The 24,962-nt window shown below is 49.4% G+C and overlaps 1 protein-coding gene across 1 annotated transcript; it reads right to left on the bottom strand.

The window, feature by feature from the left end:
• Window positions 1-5,259: 5,259 nt before the first annotated feature.
• LOC140916444 (uncharacterized) lies at window positions 5,260-6,886 on the bottom strand. Its single transcript, XM_073358091.2, has 2 exons — window positions 6,390-6,886; window positions 5,260-5,801 (listed from the first exon to the last, which is right to left on the bottom strand). Exons 1-2 carry the CDS (start codon window positions 6,793-6,795, stop codon window positions 5,260-5,262), a joined length of 948 nt encoding a protein of 315 aa, XP_073214192.1. The 5' UTR covers window positions 6,796-6,886.
• Between the last annotated feature and the right edge of the window lie 18,076 nt (window positions 6,887-24,962).

Genomic DNA, 24,962 nt, shown 5'->3' with positions numbered 1-24,962 from the left:
GAGGGGAGGCGGGACGATTCAGTTTGGGAGAGGGGGAGCGGTCATTTGAGGTAGGGGGCAAGATGGGTTCAATATGGAGGAGGGAACAGGGTCATTGTCGTCTGGGGGAAGGGGCCAGTTTGGGGGAGTGGACAGGGGTGCCATAGTCTGGCGGGGTTTCCAGTTTGGGGGAGGTGGTGGGGGGGCACCGTTGACTGGGGAGGGTGATGGGACGGGTTGTGTTTGGAGTGGGGAGTGGGTGCTGTCGTGTGGAGAGGGGAGGGGGATGCGTTCAGCTTGGGGGAGGGTAGGTGGGGTGCCATCTTCTGGGAAGAGGGGCAGGACATGTCTGGTTTAGGGCTGGGGGCGCCATCATCTGCAGAGGGGGGTGAGACAGATGAAATATGGGGGAGGTGGCAGGGGGCACAGTCATGTGGGGAAGGGGCAGGACGGGCCCAGTTTGGGGGTGGAAATGGGGACGGTCGTCTGAGGAGGGAGGTGGGATGGGTCCACTTTGGGGGAAAGGGTGGTGGAATCATAGAATATCAGGGTTGGAAGGGACCTCAGGAGGTCATCTAGTCCAACCCCCTGTTCAAAGCAGGACCAATCCCCAATTAAATCATCCCAGCCAGGGCTTTGTCAAGCCTGACCTTAAAAACTTCTAAGGAAGGAGATTCTACCACCTCCCTAGGCAACGCATTCCAGTGTTTCACCACCCTCTTAGTGAAAAAGTTTTTCCTAATATCCAACCTAAACCTCCCCCACTGCAACTTGAGACCATTACTCCTTGTCCTGTCCTCTTCTACCACTGAGAATAGTCTAGAACCATCCTCTCTGGAACCACCTCTCAGGTAGTTGAAAGCAGCTATCAAATCCCTCCTCATTCTTCTCTTCTGCAGACTAAACAATCCCAGTTCCCTCAGCCTCTCCTCATAAGTCATGTGTTCCAGACCCCTAACCATTTTTGTTGCCCTTCGCTGGACTCTCTCCAATTTATCCACATCCTTCTTGAAGTGTGGGGCCCAAAACTGGACACAGTACTCCAGATGAGGCCTCACCAATGTCGAATAGAGGGGGACGATCACGTCCCTCGATCTGCTCGCTATGCCCCTACTTATACATCCCAAAATGCCATTGGCCTTCTTGGCAACAAGGGCACACTGCTGACTCATATCCAGCTTCTCGTCCACTGTCACCCCTAGGTCCTTTTCCGCAGAACTGCTGCCTAGCCATTCGGTCCCTAGTCTGTAGCTGTGCATTGGGTTCTTCCGTCCTAAGTGCAGGACCCTGCACTTATCCTTATTGAACCTCATCAGATTTCTTTCTTTCTGGAGCCATCATTTGGGCAGGGGGGTGGGATGGGTCTAGTGTGGGGTGGGGGAGAGCCATTGTCAACTGGGAAGGGGCCAGGATGGGTCCAGTTTGGGGCAGGGGGGTGCCATTGTCTGCGGAGGGTGGCAGGAGGGGTCCAGCTTGGGGAAGGTAGTGGGGGCGCTGTCATCTGGGGAGGGGGGAAGGCCGAGTCCAGTTTGGGGAAGGGGGTAGGGGGTGCTGTTATCTGGAGGGGCGGCGGGACAGGTTCAGTTTGGAGGAGAGTGGGGGCACCGTCGTCTGGGGATGGGGTTGGGATGGTTCCAGTTTGGGAGGGGTTGGGGGGGCCCCATCATCTGGGGTTGGGAGAGCGCCGTTTTCTGGGACAGGGGCGTGGGACGGGCAAAGTGGGGAGGGGGCCTTTGGCGCCATTGTCTGGGGAGGAGGGAGGGATGAGTCCAGTTTGGGGGAGGGGGCAGGGGGTGCTGTTGTCTGGGGAATGGGGCAGGGTGGGTCCAGTTTGGGGCAGGGGGTGGGGGCCACCATCATCTGGGGAGGGGGCGGGATGGGCTCAATTTGGGGGAGGGGGCCTTCAGTGCCATTGTCTGAGGAGGGGGGTGGCACAGGTCCAGTTTGGGGTAGGGAGTGGGGGCGCAGTCCTCTGGGGAGGGGGCAGGATGGGTCTAGTTTGGGGGAGGGGCAGGACGGGTCCAGTTTGCAGGAGGGGTAGGCAGGGCACAGTCATTTGGTGCGGGGGGTGGGATGTGTCCAGATTGTGGTGGGGGGCGTCATCATTGTCGTCTAGGGAGGGGGGCGGTAGGGATCCAGTTTGTGGGAGCGGTGGACGGGGTGCAATCAGCTGGGGAGGGGCGTTGGATGGGTCCATTTTGTGGGAGGGCATGGAGGGCGCCATCATCTGTGGAGTGGAGCGGGATGGATCCAGTTTGGTGGAGGGGGCAGGGGCACTGTCATCTGGGGAGTGGGGCAGGACGTTGTCTCGGAGTCATTAGGGCGATGCTCTGGAACTACTCCATATAAGGCCAGTCAAGACTCTGGTGTAGCATGTTGTCAGGGCAAGAAGTTTACACCGCTTTCACCTTCCTGGATCTGACCTCGGAGCATTCAGCATCCCCTTCCACACCATGTGCTTCCCGCAGCAAGTCCACCCAGGCGGGGCTCCTGGGGAAGCCAGAGGGCCCTGCACCCCAACTCTGCAGTCAGACATGACTCTCAGCCAGTGTAAAACAGAAGGTTTATTAGTCAACAGGAACACAGCGTAGAACAGAACTTGTTAGCACAGAAATCAGTGACTTTCAGCCAAGACCATCTTGGGGAGTCCTGGACCAGAAGCCGTGGACTCCCCCTCTTCCAGTCCCCCCAAGCAAACTGCCAGCTTCCAGCAACCTGACCTCAGACACCACTGAGTCATCGTGGATAGTTCTCTGAAGATGTCCACGCAGTGTGCAGGGGCAGTCAAAAAAGTTAACAGGATGTTAGGAATCATTAAAAAAGGGATAGAGAATACTTGTTCCCATAATATAAGAACTAGGGGCCATCAAATGAAATTAATGGGCAGCAGGTTTAAAACAAATAAAAGGAAGTTTTTCTTCACACAGCGCACAGGCAACCTGTGGAACTCCTTGCCTGAGGAGGTTATGAAGGCTAGGACTATAACAGGGTTTAAAAGAGAACTAGATAAATTCATGGGGGTTAAGTCCATTAACCTTAGCCAGGATGGGTAAGGAATGGTGTCCCTAGCCTCTGTCAAAGGCTGGAGATGGATGGCAGAAGAGAAATCACTTGATCATCACCTGTTAGGTTCACTCTCTCTGGGGCACCTGGCATTGGCCACTGTCGGTAGACAGGATACTGGGCTGGATGGACCTTTGGTCTGACCCAGTATGGCTATTCTTATGTTCTTATGTTGCCCTCCTCCTTGTCTTTGTCTTGCTTCCCAGGCAAAGAGTCAGCTGGTCGTCACCTGGTTGCATCCCCCTCCTGGGTCTCAGGTTACAAAGGGCAGCAGTCATAGGGTATGTCTACACTACAGAATAAGGTCGAATTTATAGAAGTCGGTTTTTTAGAAATCGCTTTTATATATTCGAGTGTGTGTGTCCCCACAGAAAATGCTCTAAGTGCATTAAGTGCATTAACTCAGCGGAGCACTTCCACAGTACCGAGGCTAGAGTCGACTTCCGGAGCATTGCACTGTGGGTAGCTATCCCACAGTTCCCGCAGTCTCCGCTGCCCATTGGAATTCTGGGTTGAGATCCCAATGCCTGATGGGGCTAAAACATTGTCGCGGGTGGTTCTGGGTACATATCGTCAGGCCCCCGTTCCCTCCCTCCCTCCGTGAAAGCAAGGGCAGACAATCGTTTTGCGCCTTTTTTCTGTGCAGACGCCATACCAAGGCAAGCATGGAGGCCGCTCAGCTCACTTTGGCAATTAGGAGCACATTAAACACCACACGCATTATCCAGCAGTATATGCAGCACCAGAACCTGGCAAAGCGATACTGGGCGAGGAGGCGACGTCAGCGCGGTCACGTGAGTGATCAGGACATGGACACAGATTTCTCTGAAAGCATGGGCCCTGACAATGCATGCATCATGGTGCTAATGGGGCAGGTTCATGCTGTGGAACGCCGATTCTGGGCTCGGGAAACAAGCACAGACTGGTGGGACCGCATAGTGTTGCAGGTCTGGGACGATTCCCAGGGTCTGCGAAACTTTCGCATGCGTAAGGGCACTTTCATGGAACTTTGTGACTTGCTTTCCCCTGCCCTGAGGCGCATGAATACCAACATGAGAGCAGCCCTCACAGTTGAGAAGCGAGTGGCGATAGCCCTGTGGAAGCTTGCAACGCCAGACAGCTACCGGTCAGTTGGGAATCAATTTGGAGTGGGCAAATCTACTGTGGGGGCTGCTGTGATGCAAGTAGCCCACGCAATCAAAGATCTGCTGATATCAAGGGTAGTGACCCTGGGAAATGTGCAGGTCATAGTGGATGGCTTTGCTGCAATGGGATTCCCTAACTGTGGTGGGGCCATAGACGGAACCCATATCCCTATCTTGGCACCGGAGCACCAAGCCGCCGAGTACATAAACCGCAAGAGGTACTTTTCGATAGTGCTGCAAGCTCTGGTGGATCACAAGGGACGTTTCACCAACATCAACGTGGGATGGCCGGGAAAGGTGCATGATGCTCGCATCTTCAGGAACTCTGGTCTGTTTCAAAAGCTGCAGGAAGGGACTTTATTCCCAGACCAGAAAATAACTGTTGGGGATGTTGAAATGCCTATATGTATCCTTGGGGACCCAGCCTACCCCTTAATGCCATGGCTCATGAAGCCGTACACAGGCAGCCTGGACAGTAGTCAGGAGCTGTTCAACTACAGGCTGAGCAAGTGCAGAATGGTGGTAGAATGTGCATTTGGACATTTAAAGGCGCGCTGGCGCAGTTTACTGACTCGCTTAGACCTCAGCGAAACCAATATTCCCACTGTTATTACTGCTTGCTGTGTGCTCCACAATATCTGTGAGAGTAAGGGGGAGACGTTTATGGTGGGGTGGGAGGTTGAGGCAAATCGCCTGGCTGCTGGTTACGTGCAGCCAGACACCAGGGCGGTTAGAAGAGCACAGGAGGGCGCGGTACGCATCAGAGAAGCTTTGAAAACCAGTTTCATGACTGGCCAGGCTACGGTGTGAAAGTTCTGTTTGTTTCTCCTTGATGAAGCCCCCCGCCCCTTGGTTCTCTCTACTTCCCTGTAAGCTAACCACCCGCCCCTCCTCCCTTCAATCACCGCTTGCAGAGGCAATAAAGTCATTGTTGCTTCACATTCATGCATTCTTTATTTATTCATCACACAAATAGGGGGATGACTACCAAGGTATCCCAGGAGGGGTGGTGGAGGAGGGAAGGAAAATGCCACACAGCACTTTAAGCACAGCACTTTAAAAGTTTACAACTTTAAAATTTATTGAATGACAGCCTTCTTTTTTTTGGGCAATCCTCTGTGGTGGAGTGGCTGGTTGGCCGGAGGCCCCCCCACCGCGTCCTTGGGCGTCTGGGTGTGGAGGCTATGGAACTTGGGGAGGAGGGCGGTTGGTTACAGAGGGGCTGCAGTGGCAGTCTGTGCTCCAGCTGCCTTTGCTGCAGCTCAACCATACACTGGAGCATACTGGTTTGGTCCTGCAGCAGCCTCAGCATTGAATCCTGCCTCCTCTCATCATGCTGCTGCCACATTTGAGCTTCAGCCCTGTCTTCAGCCCACCACTTACTCTCTTCAGCCCGCCACTTACTCTCTTCAGCCCGCCACCTCTCCTCCCGGTCATTTTGTGCTTTCCTGCACTCTGACGTTATTTGCCTCCACGCATTCGTCTGTGCTCTGTCAGTGTGGGAGGACAGCATGAGCTCGGAGAACATTTCATCGCGAGTGCGTTTTTTTTTCTTTCTAAGCTTCACTAGCCTCTGGGAAGGAGAAGATCCTGTGATCATTGAAACACATGCAGCTGGTGGAGAAAAAAAAAGGGACAGCGGTATTTAAAAAGACACATTTTATAAAACAGTGGCTACACTCTTTCAGGGTAAACCTTGCTGTTAACATTACATACATAGCACATGTGCTTTCGTTACAAGGTCGCATTTTGCCTCCTCCCACCACGTGACTACCCCCTCAACCTTCCCCCCTCCCTGTGGCTAACAGTGGGGAACATTTCTGTTTAGCCACAGGCAAACAGCCCAGCAGGAATGGGCTCCTCTGAGTGTCCCCTGAAGAAAAGCACTCTATTTCAACCAGGTGACCATGAATTATATCTCACTCTCCTGAGGATAACACAGAGAGATAAAGAACGGATGTTGTTTGAATGCCAGCAAACATACACTGCAATGCTTTGTTCTACAATGATTCCCAAGTACGTGTTACTGGCCTGGAGTGGTAAAGTGTCCTACCATGAAGGACGCAATAAGGCTGCTCTCCCCAGAAACCTTTTGCAAAGGCTTTAGGACTACATCTAGGAGAACCGCAAATGCCAGGGCAAAGTAATCCTTTCACATGCTTGCTTTTAAACCATGTATAGTATTTTAAAAGGTACACTCACCAGAGGTCCCTTCTCCGCCTGCTGGGTCCAGGAGGCAGCCTTGGGTGGGTTCGGGGGGTACTGGCTCCAGGTCTAGGGTGAGAAACAGTTCCTGTCTGTCGGGAAAACCGGTTTCTCCGCTTGCTTGCTGTGAGCTATCTACAACCTCCTCCTCCTCATCATCTTCTTCGTCCCCAAAACCTGCTTCTGTATTGCCTCCATCTCCATTGAAGGAGTCAAACAACACGGCTGGGGTAGTGGTGGCTGAACCCCCTAAAATGGCATGCAGCTCATCATAGAAGCGGCATGTTTGGGGCTCTGACCCAGAGCGGCTGTTTGCCTCTCTGGTTTTCTGGTAGGCTTGCCTCAGCTCCTTCAGTTTCACGCGGCACTGCTTCGGGTCCCTGTTATGGCCTCTGTCCTTCATGCCCTGGGAGATTTTCACAAAGGTTTTGGCATTTCAAAAACTGGAACGGAGTTCTGATAGCACGGATTCCTCTCCCCAAACAGCGATCAGATCCCGTACCTCCCGTTCGGTCAATGCTGGAGTTCTTTTGCGATTCTGGGACTCCATCATGGTCACCTGTGCTGATGAGCTCTGCATGGTCACCTGCAGCTTGCCACGCTGGCCAAACAGGAAATGAGATTCAAAAGTTTGCGGTTCTTTTCCTGTCTACCTGGCCAGTGCATCTGAGTTGAGAGTGCTGTCCAGAGCGGTCATAATGGAGCACTCTGGGATAGCTCCCGGAGGCCAATACCATCGAATTGTGTCCACAGTACCCCAAATTCGAGCCGGCAATGTCGATTTAAGTGCTAATCCACTTGTCAGGGGTGAAGTAAGGAAATCGATTTTAAGAGCCCTTTAAGTCGAAATAAAGGGCTTCATCGTGTGGACGGACGGGTGCAGGTTTACATCGATTTAACGCTGCTAAATTCGACCTAAAGTCCTAGTGTAGACCAGGGCATAGCATACATGCAGACAGCTGGAACAGCCTCACCTGCCCCAGAGGTCTCAGCCAAAGTGACACACCCCTATTCCCACCACCGAGGTATTGGTGCAGCACACAGGGAAACTGAGGTACACATTATTCATGCAAAACAGTAAAACTCACATAGGCTAAACAGTAAGACTCACATACAACATAACAAGGATAACCCCCCACTTCCTCACAGAAGGTTCCATTTTGGGGAGGCTGCGGGGGTGCCATTTTCTGGGGAGGGAGGCAGGATTTGTCCAATTTGGGAGCAGGGGGCAGGACAGATCCAGTTTGGGGGAGGATGCCGGGGGCGGTGTTGCCTGGGGAGAGGGGTGGGACAGGTTGAGTTTGGGGGAGGGGCGGGGGATGCCATCATCTGGGGAGGAGGGTGGGATGGGTCTAGTTGGGTCAGGGGGCACCGTCGACTGGGGAGGGGAGCAGGACATGTCCAGTTTGGGGCATGGGGAGTGCCGTCGTCTGGGGATGGGGGCAGGACAGGTTGACTTTGGGGGAGAGGGAGGGGAACACTGTCATCTGGAGAGGGAGGCAGGATAGGTCAAGTTTGGGGGAGAGGGCTGGGGATGCCATAATCTGGGGAGAGGGGTGGGATTAGTCCATTTTGGGGTAGGGGGGTGCTGTCGTCTGAGGAGGGGGCAAAATGTGTCCAGTATGGTTAGAGGGGCAACGTTGTCTGGGGAGGTAGGAGGGGCACGTCCAGTTTGGGGGAGTGGCAGGGGGGTGCCATAGTCTGGGGAGGGGAGGGGGATGCATCCAGTCTGGGGTAGAGGGTGCCCTCCTCTGGGGCGGGGAAGGACGGATCCAATTTGGGGTGGTGGGTCGCCATCATCTGGGGGGGCAGTGCAGGTCCAGTTTTGGGGGATGGTATTGTTCTCTGTGGAGGAGGGAGGGATTGGTCCAGTTTGAGGGAGGGGGCAGGGAGAGGGGAGTGGGATGGGTCTGTTGGGATATTTTAGGGTTAAGTATTGCAATAAGATGCTAATGCGCTGACATGGCATTAGGGGACAAAGGCAAAAGTGGGCAGTTTATTTCTTTGTTTAATAAATAAATTGCCATATTTGTCCCTTCCCTGTTGCTTGTAAGGATAGATAAGGATGCAGCTGCAGGAGAAATGTAGTTGTCAAATAAATGCCCTTTGTGTGAAAGAAGGAAAAGAAATGTTATCTCCCCCTCCCTTCCTTTCCCAGCTACATAAACAAGCCCTGGTTTACGGCCCCTTCCTCCCTCCCCTGAGAACTGCTCAAGGCCCTTCCTCCCTCCCTCCCCTAAGAACAGCTGAGTCAGGAAATTTGTAGCAACAGATTGTTACAAAGAAATGTATCTTCAAGATAAAAATGCCTGTATGATGGGTAATGCTGTGAATAATAGAAACACCCACTGGTAGTAAACCCACCCCTATCTATTACTTAATAAAGGTTTTGGGGGTGTTGTAACGGAGGTAGGCGTGCACATACTAACCTAAACAAAAAAGAGTGCACTGTAACTAATCCAGTGCTTACTTGACAATTGGGTCAAGGGGAACAAATACTGCAGTAAAGGATTCCATCTACTCAATCTGCCTCTGGGTCAACCTTCTCCTTCTTCTAACAGTGTCCAGTTTCAGGGGGCAGTGCTGTTGTCTGGGGAGGGGGAAGGGACAGGTCTAGTTTGGGGGAGTGGGTAAGAGGGTGCCGTTGTCTGTGGGGGGGCGGGCCGGTACAGTTTGGGGGAGGGGTTGGGGCACTCCATCGTCTGGGGAGGGGGGAAGGATGGGTCCAGTTTGGGGGAAGGGCAGGGAGCAGGACGGGTCCAATTTTCAGGAGGGGCAGGTGGGGCACAGTCATCTGGGGAGAGGGGCAGGACGGCACTGTCGTTGTCTGGTGAGGGGTGCAGGACGTGTCCAGATTGCGGTGGGGCACTTTGTCATCCTCTGGGGAGGGGGGCGGGAAGGGTCCAGTTTGCAGGAGGTGACGGGGGAGCCATCATCTATGGAGGGGGGCAGGACAGGTCTATTTTATGGGAGGGAGCAGGGGCGCTGTCATCTGGGGAAGGGAGCGGGACAGGTCCAGTTTGAAGGAGGAGAGGGGATGGGGTTGGGATTGGTCCAGTTTGCGGCAGGGGTGGGCGGGACACAGTCATATGGGGAGAGGGGCGGGACAGTCAGAGGTGAGGAGATGGGATGGGGAATAGGAGTGTTGCTCACTCCTACTGCATTTACTATTTCTGAGGTTACTGGAAGGGAAGGGAAATCACCCGTGCGGAGGGTGGACCGCAAGGCACCGGTATCTAACAGGCAAGAGGTAGGGGTGCCATTAATTATACAGATGGCAGTATACAGTTTACATATGGTCCTGATTGGTTTAACGGGACAAGTGGAGTGATGATGTTACCCATCTCCTGGCTATCCTAACAGTTTTGAGGGCACAGAGGAACAGGGGAAGAATATTGCGGTGCAAGGGCAGGGTTGATTGGTTGGTTAAAGCGATTGGGACAATTACTTTTCCAATGGCCCACCTGTCCACAACAGTAAAGGCATCATTGCCTTGCCCCTGAGTAGAGGAATGGTGGGGACCTCTGTTGGGTCTCCCTCCTCTTCCTCTTAATGGACGGTTGCTGTGGGGTTTCAGTATATTCTGGATCTGGAGGGTCATTAATTTAGTTTCAATGTCATCCTTTTTCTTTTCTACTTGACAGTAGTAATGCTGGGCGACTACCAGAATTTTGTCTGGGTTTTTTCCTTCCCAATCTATGGTACCAATTTTTAATTGGTCTCTCAGCAGATTGAGTTCTTGGACAAAAGTGGCCATTGTGGCTTGTTTAGCATCTTCCTCTGCATTATTTATGCCAGAATATTTCTTGAAAACCTGCTTAATGCGCTGCATATAATCAGCAGGGTTTTCTCCTTTATTTTGTTTACAAACACTAATTTTAGTTTAATCTGCCTTTTTTGGGCAGATTTTGAGAACTGCATCCAGCAGGTTGTTCCTGTCTGTGTTTAAGTCCTATTACGGCCTTGGTCATCGCTGAGCCACTGGACCTCTTTTAGGAGGTGATTTAATGTTTCCCTGGGCAGGACTCCTCTTAGGAGTTGATTTAAATCTGCCCAGTTAGGGTTGTAACAGCTTATGACTGTTCTAAATTCTTCTTGAAATTTGACGGGGTCTTCCCTTATTTTAGGAAATTTTTTAATCAAATTATACAGATTTGTGGGAGACCAAGGGGCGTTGCTTGAACCAAATTATCAACACCTGGGCCTGGGAGCTGGCACAAGGTGAACGCTGTTTCATGATGGGGAGACGGGGGCTGAGAGCTGAACGTGAGGGGCCCCTGGGATCATAACTTCTGTTGTCTAGTATTCCTTGCTGGCGGTCCAGATGAACTTTCCGGCAGTTCGTCTATGTATTGGACTGAGTCTGCTAGGGTAGTGATTGGTCTCCCTGTGGGATATGAGGGCAACTCAGGGGAAGGGGGTGAAGTAGATGCTGACATTGGTGTTACTGCTTGGAGCGAGGGTCCCTGGATTGTGGAGTCAGCCTCCAGACTGTAGTCTGGTGGAGGCATGTGGGGTCCACTGCCCTCCCCATTGGTTCCGCCCTGCATGGATGGACCTGCACCTGCCTGTCTAGGTGATGTAGGGGCAGTCAGCTGTCTACATGCTAAGTATAAATCTATAAGATCTGTGGATGGGGCCGACGGGTTTTTCTGAAGGGGCCTTGAAGGGTAAAGGGGTATTTGCTGGCCAGCCGGGGTTTGAGAAAGAGTTAATTTCTCCTTTGCCTCTTTTAATTGTGTTTTAAGTTTCTCCTGGGAGTCCTTGAGACTCCTCATTTGAGATTCACTGCGCCATTTTTCTGTTTCCCCATACCAATTGAAATATGCATCAAACTGACCTTGTCCGACATTATTGGCAAGAAGTGCGTTTCTGAGGTGCACAGCCTTGTCAAGGTCGAAACTTCCCTCTAAGGGAAACTGTAATTTCGGATCATCCTTGGTATACCAATTCCATTTATCTAAAAACTTGCAAGTGAAAGGCTTATCATTTGTGTACATGTAGTACGCCGATGTGGCTTTTGGCGGGATGGTGATCCTTTTTGACTCACTGGCCCGCATTTGTACCTAGGGAGAGGGGAATCCTCTTGGATCCTCCAGCCCCCAGTACTTCACCTGGTGAGAGGGGAATCCTTTTTGGATTTCCTGGCCCCCAGTACTTAACTTAATTCACTCGTTACACTCACACAGGGAAGGTTTTGTTTAGGGTCTCCATGACTGTCTTCGGCTGGTGCCGCATACTCTGTCGCTTCAGGCGAGATGATCAGACCAGTCAATGGCTTGTCAAGCCGCCTTCAGGGCAGGAGCTAGAGACAGGGGAGGAAAGAGGGTATGGAAACAAACCATCCGAGGATGGAAGGGATGGGATCACACACTCCTAGACCCAGAAAGGTCGCTCGCGGGTCATGCCATGCAGAGGGAAACTGCCGAGGTCAGGGCATTTATCGCGATGCCCGCTAGATGGAGTCACAGGGCTTGCTTTAGAGACACCTCTGACTTTGCAGGGCACTCTGGGCATCTTTCTGTGACTGACACTCACACCGGTCTACCAACTTTTACTTTCACACTGGCACATAGACCCAGGTCTATCCACAACCTGCCCAGCCACAACCAGTGGCTCTTCCCAGGGAAACCAAACCTGGATAGGACTCTAACCCACCCCAAGGGTGTCAGGCGTGTCTGGCAGCAAAAAGTCCAGATAGAGCGTACAACTCACCCAAGCCCAGAGCCTACGAGCTGTTCTCCACCAGAAACCCAATATAGAAATTTCAAAAGGTCTCTTACCTTTCTGATGGGCCCGGGGTCTGGTGGGGAACAGCTCACGGTCCTCCGGCTCTCGGGGGTCGCCGTCTATCCTAATCACGGCACCAAGATTGTAGTGGAAAAATTAACCACACGTTGTGTTTGGATCAGAACCAAGCCTGAGGCCCTCTTTATTTAAGTATGCGCATACAGAGAGAGTTAGCTGGAGCTGCTCTGCCATGAACAGAAAATACAGGAGTTTATATAGCTGAAAACTACAATCTGTTAAGCACATTTCCTTCAATAGCATTTTTCTTATTTGGCATATAGTGCAAGCTTCAACAGTAGCTTTGCCTTATCTGGAATATAGCAAAACAAGGGTTTTTTTACCTGTTATTGACAGGTGCTTCCTTTGTGGTTAACGGTCTTTTCTAACTTCTAGTGGTTGTGGTTATATTTTTAAGCTGAGCTGTTGCTATCTGCCTCTTAATGGAAATTTTTCTTACCCTCTTCTTATGCTTTATACAGACAGTTAGCCTGACCAAAGTTTTAGACCTATTAGTTTAGGCCCATTAGATTTTTATTCCACAACAGTAATGTACAGCATATAATAAAGAGTACATATGCAAAATATAATTTTACAGTACTGTCTTTTTAATTACAGGGGGTAATTACAGGGTGTTTTCAGGGCCTGATGTCGATCCAGGAGATGGAGGTGACGGAGAGCTTGGGTGATGGAGAGCGAGTCGTAGACGAAGTGGTTGGCTCTGGTTCAGCTCAAGAAGTTGATTGCGTAGGCTCATCTGCTGCTGGTTGTTTTTCCTTGAAAAACATGGTGACCAGCAACTGTTGCTGTTGTCTCTTGAGCTGCTCAAACATTTCTTGATATGGTCTCAAATCGTCCATAATACTATGTGTGATTTTGAGGCTTCATTCCATAGAGGGATCATATTCAGAAATTAAATCATTCACGTGTTTCGCTGCTTGGAACACTTCAGCAAATTTATGAAGATTCCAACTTGCTGGCTCTTCCTGTTTGTCGTCATCATCTTCGTCTTCTGTAGACAATTTTTTCAGTTCCTCTAACTCTTCGTTAGTCAATGTTTCTCTATGGCTCTCAATTAATTCATCAGTTTCTTCCTCAAGGATGTCGACGAAGCCACTCACTTGCCTGGCCACCTGAACAATGCATTTCACTTCTTTGTCAATGGTCGGGAAACCCTTAAAATCATTCACATATTCTTTCCATAGGTTTCGCCAACATGCATTGACTGTTTCAGGCTTGATTGCATCTATTGCCTGTTTAATATAAGTGGTGCAATCGGCAATGTTGAAGGACTTCCAGCAGTCCATCACATAAGGTTGGGATCAGCATCCATAGCGCTACGTATCTGTGAGAATGTAAGCCTCATGAACGTGGCCTTGAAACAGCGAATCACACCTTGGTCGAGAGGTTGGAGGATAGAGGTGGTATTAGGGGAGAGAAAGATGACTTCAGTGTTGTTATGCGCAAACTGGAGTGCCGCACGGTGGCCAGGAGCATTGTCTACAATCAGCAACACTTTAAAGTCAAGTCCTTTCTCTTCGAGGTACTGCTTGACCTCCGGAATGAAACACTTGTGGAACCAATCCAGAAATAATGCTGCTGTCACCCAAGCCTTTTTATTTGATTGCTAGAACACAGGCAGGAGATCTTTGTTCTTGCCTTTTAGGGCACGGGGATTTGCAGCCCTGTAGAGCAAGCCCGGCTTTATTAAATGCCCAGCCACATTGCCACAAAACAACACAGTCACATGGTCTTTAGCTGCTTTGAAGCCAGGAGCTTGTCCTTCTGATTTCGAAGTGTAAGTGTAAGTGCGATTGGGCATTTTTTTCCAGAAGAGCATTAAAAACTTGTTCTGGAAGATAGCCCTTTTCTTCTATGATTTTCTTTAATTGTTCGGGGTAGGCTTTTGCTGCCTCTTCATTGGCAGATGCAGCTTCACCAGTAGTCTGCACGTTTTTGAGGTTGAAGCGGTTCCTAAAACTGTTAAGCCAACCTTGGCTGGCGTTGAATTGCTTCTCATCAGAAGGCTGTCCCTCTTCGGCGGGAGGTTTGAACAGCGCATAGAGGCTAAGAGCCTTTTCTCTCAATGTGTTGCCATCGACAGGCACATGTTTATGGTTAATGTCTTCCAGCCATAAGTTTAATGCCTTTTTAGTCTTCACTAAAGTCTTATCACGCACCTGGCTCGTCTCCTTTTAGCAGTTATTGGAGCACTTGATGCCACAGCTTGATGAATTTCTCTCTCTCGAATCTTGATGGCACAGATGCTAGATTCGTTGTGGCCATATTTACGCACCACGTTGGAGACCGACATACCGTCTCTCAATAACTCCAGCACAGCCAGTTTTTCCTCCAGCATTGGAACAGATCGCTGTTTCTTTGGTTCAGCACCAGATGAAGTAGTTGGCTTGCGTTTAGGGGCCATGTTGTACAAAAAATACATAGAGTATCTTTAAACACTAGAATCACATTCAGCGCAGTGAGATGCTCACACTATGAGAGGCCCGCAGGAACTGAGACCGACTGAGGGAACAGCAGATTCACATCTCCCATCTCACGCTCACTCCAGGGCATATGCTCATTAAGTGGAATGGTGAGCGGAATCGCCCACACTATTTACAGGTATCTTGTTATTTTTCTTTTTTTTTTCTAAGTGCCTATTGTTGAATTCGCGTAAGTTAAATGTGCATATGATGTGACTCACCTGTATATTATACCTTGTGTGCTTGAGTTTTGATTCAGTGATAAGGATAATAACCTGTCTGACTGTTTCGTTTTGTGTTCTTAATTTGTATTCCTTCTGTGACATTCCCCTCTGGTGTTGTCTGGACCGGAAATTTGCTAGGTCGCTCCAGTCCTTGACTCTGGGAGCCAGGCTTGCCCTGCTGTGTTGTGAGCATCCCCACTCCTGGGCTGTTCATGCACAGCCTCTGGCATGTAAGCTACTCCTTGGATTGCGCAACTGTCCTAGTTTATCTCCACAATGCGCAGAACCAGCCCCAGCCCAACCCCCACTCCTGGATAGTGCTGTCATTTCTGGCTCCTGCCTCATGCCCAGTGAGCTACAGGCTTTCATCCCAAGGGTGGCATGCCCAGGAGCACTGCTCTCCCAGCACCATGCTGGCTCCTGGGTAAGGGCAGCCCCTGCTGAGTCACCCCCACAAAGAGAGAACCACCCCTTCCCTGTGTAGAGCTGAGACTTCCCAGGGCTCAGCCCCCACAAAGCAATCTGGTAACACCAGCACCGCCTCTCGTGCAGGGGGTCGTTGGCCTCCAGCAGCCCCCACTTCCAGCGTGCATTCGCCAGCTCCTCCGAGGAATCCCAGGCTGGGGAAGTTCAGCTCCTGGGCATGGTACCCTCCATGCTCTGGGCTGTGCCGTCTGTACATGGAGATGCTGTCAAGGGCTTTTTGGCTCAGTCACTAGCCCCTTGGATGGATGCAAGATTCTCCAGAGAGCTTCTCTGGCCTGGGTGATTGAGGAGGCCATACTGGATGGGCTTAATGGTCCCTTCTGGCCTCAGGACTCTAAGTTTTTCGCTATTGTTGTTGTTCTACAGCTCCAGAACTCTCTGGTACTCAGAGGGCAAATCCCTCCAGGCGGAAAGGGGCTGCTCAGAGCCATGGCAAACACTGCACATCTCCAGCCGAGACCTGCCTCTGCAGAGTTCACAAGAGGAGGCAGAGCTGGGGGTGCTCACCCCGCTTTCCCAGGATCTCAACATTTAATTTCACTCATCGATGGGTTCGGAGGTGCTTTATCCCATCCCTCACCCGTGTAGATGCCTTCCAGGATCTCTGATTCCTCAAGGCCCTGGACAGCTGGGACAAAGGGCTCCTCTCCTCACTCCAGGCAGGAGATGATGTCAGTCTTGTGAATGGGAATCCCTGCTCATGGGAAAGTCAACAGGTAAGGCCCCAGGCTGCCAAATGTGGGCATCCATTCTTCAGCATCTATTCTTCCATTATTTTAACCCCAGCCACCCTTCCCGTGCTCACAAGGACGTGGGATCCACACAGCTGGGGAAATACCATGGAAGCCTTCTGGGGAGGCGAAGTATCTGCGAGGGGAGTTGATGTGCCCCTGTTAAGACACCAGCGCTTCTGTTAAACGCCAATGGACCCACTATCCCGAACTCAGAGGCATGGGTGGTTGGTGAAACTTCTCCTAGGGGAGGCGAGCTCCTTGTCCTGCCTCTTCCGCCCACAGCCCCGCCCACACTCCACCCCTGCTCTGCCCCAGGCTCCGCCCACTGACTCGCCACTCACCTCTTCACACCACCCCCAGAGGACTCCCCCTCTGCTCACCTCCTCCCCCGCTTCTCTCCTCACCCCCCCCCCCGCCAGACCCTTTCCCTTCCCTCCAGGAGACCCCCACCCCTGCTTTGCAGCTGGCTCGCTGCTCTGCTCGCCTCCTCACCCTGCTCCTGCCCCTCCCCCCCGTGACAGCCTCTCCACTTTTCACCTTAAAGCACTAATAACATTCCCCAAGGGACGTGAACGGGCCATAGGTACAGCACAACTGCCAGCTAGAGTCTCCTCTGCGTGGCAGGGAGTTCAGTGTGTGCTGTATCGAGCGAGATGAAAAGCCAGGCTACCTGTGCCAACCTGAAGCCTAATCTCTCCTTTTGAGAAAGTGCTTGTCATTGACAGCCTGCATTAAGGCAGTAGTTTAATTACCTTTTTTACACAGAATTCCCTGCCAGACTCCTTTACTTAAACCGGGTTTGAACAAAACAACTAGATCAAGAAATAAACTCACTGGCTATGTCAGCTCCTCCTTGAGCCAGGTCAGCAGTAACTTCTTCTGGGTACAGAGAATAACTGAAGGATTGTCCTTTGGAAACTATTTTTATCCTCAATAACACATTTTCCTCCAATATAAAAGCCATCTGAACATGGCTAAAGCTTCCTGGGCGTTGGCAAATGCCTGTTAAATGGCTTCATTACCACTTGAATGGCTTTTTACCAGTGTCAGTGATCTCTGCTCTGAGGTCTCTGGAAGGCTTTTTCACTGCGTAAAGTCAGGGATTCCCTCTCCCCCGCCCTCTCACACACACTCACACACACACACCCACCCCCGCAGGGAGGGGGCATGAGGAGAGACGCAGCCGGCAGTTGCAGGGACCTCCGAGGGGGAAAGGGGCTGGGGTGGAGGAGAGGAGGAAGATTCACCCCAGACAGCAGCAGCAACCTGTGAGAGCCTCCGGGAAGGGTCAGAGCAGGGAGGGGAAGAGGCTGCGGGGGGCACCATGGCCCAGGTGTCGGGCATCAGGTATACCTGTGTTAGGGGAGGCAACGCCTCCCCTTGCCTATTATACCCACAGCCCATGCTCAGAGTGCTAAATCCAATCCCTGCACTGCCATGATTGTCCCCCCTCTCTGGAGGCAATTTACGCCTGGGGGGGGCACAAGCTAAAGGGGAGGACATGTGATTGCCCCATGTGTCCCCACTGCCAAGTGACACCGCCCACCCCCGCCTAACCTGGGGCCACTGTGTTCTCCCTGACCCACTTTACCTGCAGGGAGGGGCCCAAGGGGTTCTGTCCTTCTCTCCCTGTGCCTCCCCCGTTCCTCTAACAAGTTCGGCCTACTCTCCCTGGCAGCCGGGCACACAGTGGGAAAGAGCCACTTCTGCCTGAGAGAGCCTGGCATTGTCTCTGTAAGACTGTCGCCCATTCCCAGCTTCTGGCAAACAGAGACTAGGGACACCATCCCTGTCCATCCTGGCTAATAGCCATGGATGGACCTATCCTCCATGAACTTATCGAGTTCTTTTTTGAACCCTGTTATAGTTTTGGCCTTCACAACATCCTCTGGCAAGGAGTTCCACAGGTTGACTGTGCGTTGTGTGAAGAAATACTTCCTATTGTTTGTTTTAAACCTGTTTTTAAACCTGCTGCCTATTAATTTCATTTGGTGATCCCTAGTTTTTGTGTTATGAGAAGGAGTAAATAACATTTCCTTATTTACTTTCTCCGCACCAGTCATGATTTTATAGCCCTCTATCATATCCCCCACTTAGTTGTCTCTTTTCCAAGCTGAGAAATCCCAGTTTTATGGAAGCTGTTCCATACCCCTAATCTGTTTTGTTCCCTTTTCTGAACCTTTTCCAATTCCAATATATCTTTTTTGAGATAAGGCAACCTCATCTGCATCCAGTATTCAAGATGTGGGCGTACCATGGGTTTATTTAGAGACAATATGATATTTTCTGTTTTATCTATTGCCATGAGATTTGTAATCCTTTTTGATGCAATAAAATTGCAATAGCTCTTTGTGCGTGTCACTCCTGGGTTTGCCTGTTGGGTTGCAGCTGGAATGGGTGGGATCCGGAGGGCTGCCTATTGGAAACTTGAGAGGTTTCTGCTTCCCTTTTCCCTCCTGTGGAGCATCACAGTGCATCACCCCCTTTCAAAGAGAAGGAGACAGGGCATGTTTGGAGTTCGGGGTTTATCTTCTGCTGGGGGCAGGCTCACAAGACAAACGCTGCTTTCGCTATGGTGTCCAAAGAGTCAACGCAGCGGTGGCTGGGGACATTGATGGTCTAAAGCCACATTCTGAGTGGCCAGATGGACCTTTCTAATGGCATAATTCCTGCACCAGCTCCCCAGTGGTGCTCATCACGAGGACACAGACAATGTCTGCGCCCACCGTGTTCAGTGCGAGGAAGGGCAATACCACTCCTGGATATTGGGCCACAAAGAGCAGTTGAGCTTCTTCGTTGGGGGAGGGGTCCCAAAAGTTCAGGGAGCCGGCGAGAAATGGGGCTTAGAACCTTTCCCTGCGGTTTGTCTGCCTTTGTCTCGGAACTATTTTTCCAAGTGGAAGACTCAGTTTTCTAAGCAAGCTGTGTACTGAGTTTTAAAAGAATGAGTTTGTAATGAGAATGACTGTGACACCGGGGCCGGGACACAGCCCCGCTGGGTAGGAGCGCAGTGCCTGAGAGCAATAAGGAGCGCCGGAGCAAGCGCTGAATTCCAGAGCAAGTAGCGCTGAGTCGCGGCCCTATAGGGAGAAAAGGAGGGCTTGCGGCACCTTAGAGACTAGCCAATTTATTTGAGCCTAAGCTTTGGTGAGCTACAGCTCACTTCATGGGCTGCATAAAGGGGAATGTTCCCCGCGCGCAGCGGCAAAGTCGGCTCGGGGAGGGGCAAAAGGGCCGATCAGCGCCCGCGGGTCTCGAACCCCCGGAGGGGCTGGTGTTTCAACAAGCTTGAAGGAAAGAAGTAACCGCTGAGCTAAAGCCGGCCCAGAGGCAAACTGGCTCTGCGGGCCTAAGAGTTCTCGGTGGGGCGTGGCCAAGCACATGACTAAAGACAGAACTTAAATGTCATAGACCCATTAAGTTGCCAACCCTGAGGCGGGTCCTGAAAGGGGACAGGCCAACCCGGCGCCGACCGCGAGGGCCTGGCTGGGGGCGGGCTTTGGACGCCAGGCCGATGCCGCTGAGCCCGGGCAGCTGAGCGGCGGACCGGTCTCCAGGCTCCTGGGAACCCGCAGGGCGCCGATAAAAGCCCAGCCTTCTCGGGAAGAAGTTTTTTTCCCGCCGTGCGGGGAGGCGCGTGGCGTATCCCGGTGTCTGCGGCTCGGAGCTTCCCGCTGGTGCGGCTGGTCCCCGCCCGGTCACGGAAGGGGGCTGGGGAGAGGCGGAGAAACCCGGCTGGCCAGGAGGAGCCAAATTTGGCGCCCCCCTAGAGTGGGATGCTGCCGCGGGGGGAAATAATGCGTAGAAGCCCCTCCTTGCAGGGTGGTTGGGGGCCAGGTTACTCCACCACCGTCCCTGGCTCTTGACTTCTCCAGCGTTTGTGCCTCCAGAGGAGGCGGGGCTCAAATTATTAAAATAATACACTTGTGTGTATTTACATCATTACTACACAAATTATGGAATGTTTATAAACACCCCCACTCCCCTCCCTCTGAAACGAGTTGGGCTTGTTTTAAAAGGCAGTGCCACTTTTGTGGGTGGGCGGGGTGAGAGTTGGCAATGCTCCCCTTCCCCCCCAGTCACCACCCAAGCCCCGGCCGCAGCCCTATGCAGCACTGGGGAGGACACCCCCTTGGCCTCCCTAGCCCCTCCGCTCCCCTAGCTGCCTTGCTGTGCCCCCTCAATCCCTCGCCTTGCTCCTCTTCCTTCCCCCAATCCTTTCTCCCCTCATTGGGCCCCTCTGCTCCCAGCACCATTTGGGGGCACTTGCTCCCCCCGTTTTCCTTCCACCTGGTAATTTGACGAACCATATGCCTATCTAAAATGTGAGGTTTGTGCCATCGTGTTTATTTGCCGCTTTTCCCAGCCTGTTCCTACAAATCCTGCAATCCACGACCACCTCATGACGCTCTTCACTTCGGCAGGAAGTTTCCTAGCCCACACTACCACTTCTTGAATTGAAACGGTCCCGTGTCTACACTGGAAGGTGGCAGAATTCCCCTTTTCTGACGTGGGTTTCCCTTCTCTCTGGTAACTATTTTTAAAAACCGTGTGTCATTATTTGGCCTCTTATTTTACTTTAATTACAAAAATCATCCATTTAAGTAGCTTACATCATAAATTTGTTCTTTATTCCATCACTTCAATATGTGCTAAAGCTCATGGACAGGCTTCAGGTAGAGTCTGCTTTATTTTATAACATAGTACCTTGTTTGTTTGAACTACCTCAAAGCCTAAAAGTAACTTCTCTGAACTGGTAATAATCTTATGTTCTAATGCAGCTGAAGTTCTTACAAAGTTAATGCCTGTTGCCCTGACAGCCTGAAAATGCATACACACATAATAATGGACCAAGGATTTTTAAAAATTATTACTATAGTTTTTAACTAGTTGGGGGGATTGTAGGGTTGTTTTTATTACTTGGTAGTGCCTGTCAAAATGTGTAATGCGCATATATTCTCTAACTTTATTCTTTCCAAGTTCATTAAGGATTACAGTGCTGTCTTAGTGTTTTGACTGCTCTGTGCATTTCATAATTTTTTCTCTCATGTTTACATTTAATTCTTTGAGTAGTAAGTTCTAAAATACCGGACCTGTCCTGGCTGGAGTAATTATTGTAACTTATTACCATATTGTGCTTTGTCATTCATCGATTGTACCACTTTAAATAAATAACAGTATCCTTCTAGAATGTTAATTTAGCTTCTACTCACCTTAGCAGTCAGTGCCAGTTTCGGGGGGGGGCAGGAAAAAAGCAACTAATGGAATATGGATGCGTGTCATTAGCTAAACATACAACTTTTGACACTGCAGATTAAGGTCACTTATTTTCAAATTGTATTTTTAATTATATATTTGTATGAAAATAAACGCAGTTTCAAATCTGATACTATAGTAATGGAGTCACATGTTAGTGAGTCACGTACATGATTGTGATCGATAAGCATAATTTCCAAAATAATTAGAAAAATAAATTCCCATTCTTAATAAAAGAGGGGAAAAACATCATAATGTATATTAAAATTAAATGTGTTTGTCACTCCACTAAAAAAATCGCCTAAATAGAGAAATGGTAGTAACACAACGTGTCAGTTAGACAGAGAGAGACAGCCTGATCCCTGAAGCATACCTCCATGCAGAGTTCCTTGTAGAATTCTGCTCATATACGCGAATGTCTCTTCTCTTCTCTTTCTGGATTAACTAGTGTGGTAAGCAGACAGTTATCGGGCTTTATACAGCTTTTCATTTCACTGACCATTTTTTCCTTTGGTATTTTCGGTTTCATTTTGCGGAATGATTTGTTTTCACAAGTAACACACTCCCTAACTTCTGGTTCACTTCCACTACTGTAAACCAAATCAGAGTGGAAGTAGCAATAATTTTCAAACCTTCTATATAATTGGAGGTGGGGGGTAAACGTTGGGAGAAAAAAGTAAAACAAAAAACCCCCCCGTTTTTATTTTTGCTTCATTAATTGCAAAAGTATCCACTGCTTCATTGAAAGGCATTGCCTTTGAAAAATATTTTATGTAATACAAATAAACTAATAAAATAACATCGACACTATTGTTGTATATTTTTATGCTTGTTATTTTTTTTCTCCTGAGTACAATCACACCTGTACCAGCACCGCAGCAGAATATTGTATAATTTGTTAAAAAGAAAGGCCCCTAAAGACGAAAATTGTGACAATGAAGAACCATCCTTGAAAATGAACTGTGTAAATGCTTCCTCAAGTAACACTGTCCTGCAGTTAATACAGAAAAACCAGACTGGATAATGATCCTTGTGTCAGTGTATCAAAGGACATTCTTAGATGTGTAGTTGGTGGCCAATGTGCTCTGACATCACCAGGGGGGGCAGAATGTTTTGTTAAACAGAGTTTACCTATTCATGACAGGAAAACAACCTTTCTACGGCCATAGATATTTTGCTGAACAAAGAGGAACAACCAGTACAGCCTAAGATGGATACCCTTCTACAAATGGTTGACATTTCAACTGTGGTTGGTTTTCTTTGTACCCCTTCATTGAATACTCAGTTGTAGAGGATTCAGATTGCTTTCCATGCCGTCACTTTGCTTCTCAAACCACAATTGGACCAGGAGAGCAATTCAACCACAGAAGATTCATTGACCGTGGCTTTAAGAAATGGAAAGATTTTCATAGTTTGTTTAAAATAACATTCACTCAGTTCCAGGCATCATGCAGCTTTCATTTCATGGTAAAACTACTTCACAATTAGGATCAGCGGTTTGAAAAAAGTGTCGCAGATCAATTTGTTTCCAGTCATCAGGCTATCATAGCTGAAAATCGCCAGCATGTTGATACACTCTTAAAGGTCTCCCTGCTCTGTGCAAAACAGGGTATTGCTTTTTGGGGGCATGATGAAACACACAACTCTAGCAATAAAGAAAATGTCATTGAAATTCTTGAGCTGGTTGCTTCTGCTCAGCCCAGCCTTTTGAATCAACTAAGAAGCAGGTATGAACACTATACTTCTCACCAGTACCAGAACGATTTGATACGTTCTGCTGCAGAGAAAACGTTGTTGAAGAGGTCAGACAAGCCAAGTATTTTTCTGTCCTTGTTGATGAAACTAAAGATGCATCAAAAAAAGAACAGCCATGTCTCCTTTTACGCTACCACCGAAAAGGAATCATTCAGGAAAGATCTGTGGATTGCTTCCACATGGAAAATCTAAATGCTGAATTTGTTTCAAAAAGGATTATTGAAGAGCTACAGCGTTTGAAGCTTGATATTAGTTACATCGTTGCCCAATGCTATGACGCAGCTTCTGTGCTGAGTGGGGATTTAACAGAAATACAAGCTCGCATCCAGGAAACGATTACACATGCCATTTATGTGCACTGCCATGCTCACAGTCTTAATCTTGTCATTGCAGGCACATGTTCCAGCATCACCCAATGTCAGAAAGTCTTTGCGTTTGCTCAGGACCTGTGCTGCTACTTTAGCAGTAGTTGCAAGCACCATGAACGGTTTAAGGCACAGCAGGAGCTAGGCCAGAAAGTGCTTGAGCTAGGTAGATTATGTGAAACTCGCTCGTGCTGGTTTAACTCCCTCCAAAAACTGCATGCAGGATGGAAACACTGGGAGCTATTTCCATTCAGAGAGCTGATGGCCCCATCGGCTAGCACTGCCGAGGGTTTGATGGCAAGGCAAAAGAGCTATTCCTTTCTGTTGAGGCTCTTGGTTTTGGGAAGAATATTCAAGATTTTGAATAGCGTTTCAGAATTACAAAATGAAAACCTGAATTAATCTAATGCCATGGAATTAGTAGAAATCAATGTTGCTGCTCTTCAAGAAATGAGAACATTGGAAAGCAAATGGAAAGACCTATATGATGAAATTGAAAGCATTGCCAAGGAATTTGAAATTGCTATTCCAGGTCAGGCAGTCGCAACTGCTGAGCGCAGCCATACAAAAACGGCAATAAGACCTAAAAAAAAAACACCAAACAAAAAACCTCCAAGCTGGCATTCTTGTTTGTTTCTAGTACACTGGGTCAGTCATCTTCACATGATGTTCCCAAGAGCACTCCTGAATCTATAAAATCTGATTTTTACTATTCTGTTTTGGATAGAATTCTTGCAGAGCTCGATAGACGATTCACCTCCAACTCCAGTCTGCTTTCTGCACTAACTGCACATGACCCAAACAGTCAAAATTTTCTTGCGTAGGAGAAACTGAAAATGATTGCAGATCACTATGGCTCAACAGGCACCAATTTTGACAGTCTGGACTTCGATTTCTGAATTCTGGAATGTTCTCACGGGCTTACCAGTCTTTGTTGTCTATTGTAGATCTTGTGTTGAGCCTTCCAGTGTCTACAGCATCAAATGGAGAGGTACTTCTCTGTGCTCAGAGTGTAAAGAACTACTTAGGATCCACAATGGGAGACAAGCGCTTGGATGACTTGGTAATTTTAGCCTGTGAAGGTGAAGCTTCAGAACACCTGAATATCAACGAGGCCATTGACCATTTTGCCAAGATGAGACGATGGCATTATCCATTGCGTTAGCCCCTCTCCCGAGTGTTTTGTTTTCAGTAACTTATTTACCTGTAAAGAAATTAACTGTCTCATTCACCTCTTCACAAATTGGAATATAAGACATTTAAAAACCAACAATTGCAGGGATAAGCAGATTTTATTTTTATTAATTTATCTCTACGAAGAGTGTACAAACTATCAAACTTGTTTCTGATATCTGTGTTAAGGCTCCAGAACTGATACCTCAAGGTGTGGGATTGGGAATATCTTGCTGTATTATGTTCTGATTGCTATAAATTTACATATAAATTTAAAATGTCTATAATTGGTTGTGATTTTTTTTTC

This window comes from Lepidochelys kempii, chromosome 8 (genome assembly GCF_965140285.1).
Source record: "Lepidochelys kempii isolate rLepKem1 chromosome 8, rLepKem1.hap1, whole genome shotgun sequence".
Lineage (NCBI taxonomy): Eukaryota > Metazoa > Chordata > Testudines > Cheloniidae > Lepidochelys > Lepidochelys kempii.
The sequence above is the reverse complement of the archived record's forward strand: the minus strand, read 5'-3'. Positions and strand labels throughout refer to the sequence as shown.

Coding starts and splice junctions, on each gene's coding strand:
- LOC140916444 (XM_073358091.2), bottom strand. CDS start 6,795: ATGAAGGACAGAGGCCATAACAGGGACCCGAAGCAGTGCCGCGTGAAA. Junction 5,802..6,389: donor AGGCGGAGAAGGGACCTCTG/GTGAGTGTACCT, acceptor TTTCTCCACCAG/CTGCATGTGTTTCAATGATC.